Below are 699 nucleotides of genomic sequence, written 5' to 3'. Positions count from 1 at the left end.
ATTTTACATCGAGATTTAAAATCATCAAATGTCTTGGTTAAAAAAAAGGAATTCTAAAATTAGTAGATTTTGGTCTATCTTGTGTATTTAGTATACCGATGGAAAATAAACCAAATAAGTAATTACAAAATCTTTCAAATACTTACTATTTGTTTAATATATCATTATTAATTACATGCAGTTATACTAAAGGTGTATTAGCACTATCATCTTCTTGAGTTACTACTGATTGGTAAACATAATTACGGACCAGCAATAGATATGTGGAGAAATGGCAGAATTTTGGACTTGTTATCAATCCTGCAACATTCTTTGTAGATAGAGTTGATTTCATCTTCATGTAGGTCAATAACATCAGAAGTGTCAATTATGAGATGCATAAAAATATTTCACTTCCAAAACATTATACACAAAAGGTAGATATTTTAAATTTTTCAAACTTTATTTCTTAAACCTTAACTAAACATTTATTTACAGGTAAAGATGTTTCTTATGCATCATATTAACAACAAATCAGGATGTGATCTACTTAATAAATTATTAATACTTGACTTGGGTAAGAGATATGATGCTGACACAGCTTTGAACCATGATTTTTGTTTTTGGAAAGATCCCATGCCAAGTAATTTAACTAATGCTATATCTCAAATTAAAAATCATTGCCATGAGAATAGTATGCTTCAACAGCAAATTTTTTAA

The 699-nt window shown here is 27.5% G+C and overlaps 1 protein-coding gene across 1 annotated transcript; it reads left to right on the top strand.

Annotated features, from left to right (window-relative positions):
- Nucleotides 1-349: 349 nt before the first annotated feature.
- On the top strand, nt 350-699 carry LOC113558115 (cyclin-dependent kinase 9-B-like). Its single transcript, XM_026963626.1, has 2 exons — nt 350-416; nt 478-699. Exons 1-2 carry the CDS (start codon nt 375-377, stop codon nt 697-699), a joined length of 264 nt encoding a protein of 87 aa, XP_026819427.1. The 5' UTR covers nt 350-374.

Source organism: Rhopalosiphum maidis, chromosome 3 (genome assembly GCF_003676215.2).
Source record: "Rhopalosiphum maidis isolate BTI-1 chromosome 3, ASM367621v3, whole genome shotgun sequence".
In the NCBI taxonomy this organism is placed as follows: Eukaryota; Metazoa; Arthropoda; class Insecta; order Hemiptera; family Aphididae; genus Rhopalosiphum; species Rhopalosiphum maidis.
The sequence above is the reverse complement of the archived record's forward strand: the minus strand, read 5'-3'. Positions and strand labels throughout refer to the sequence as shown.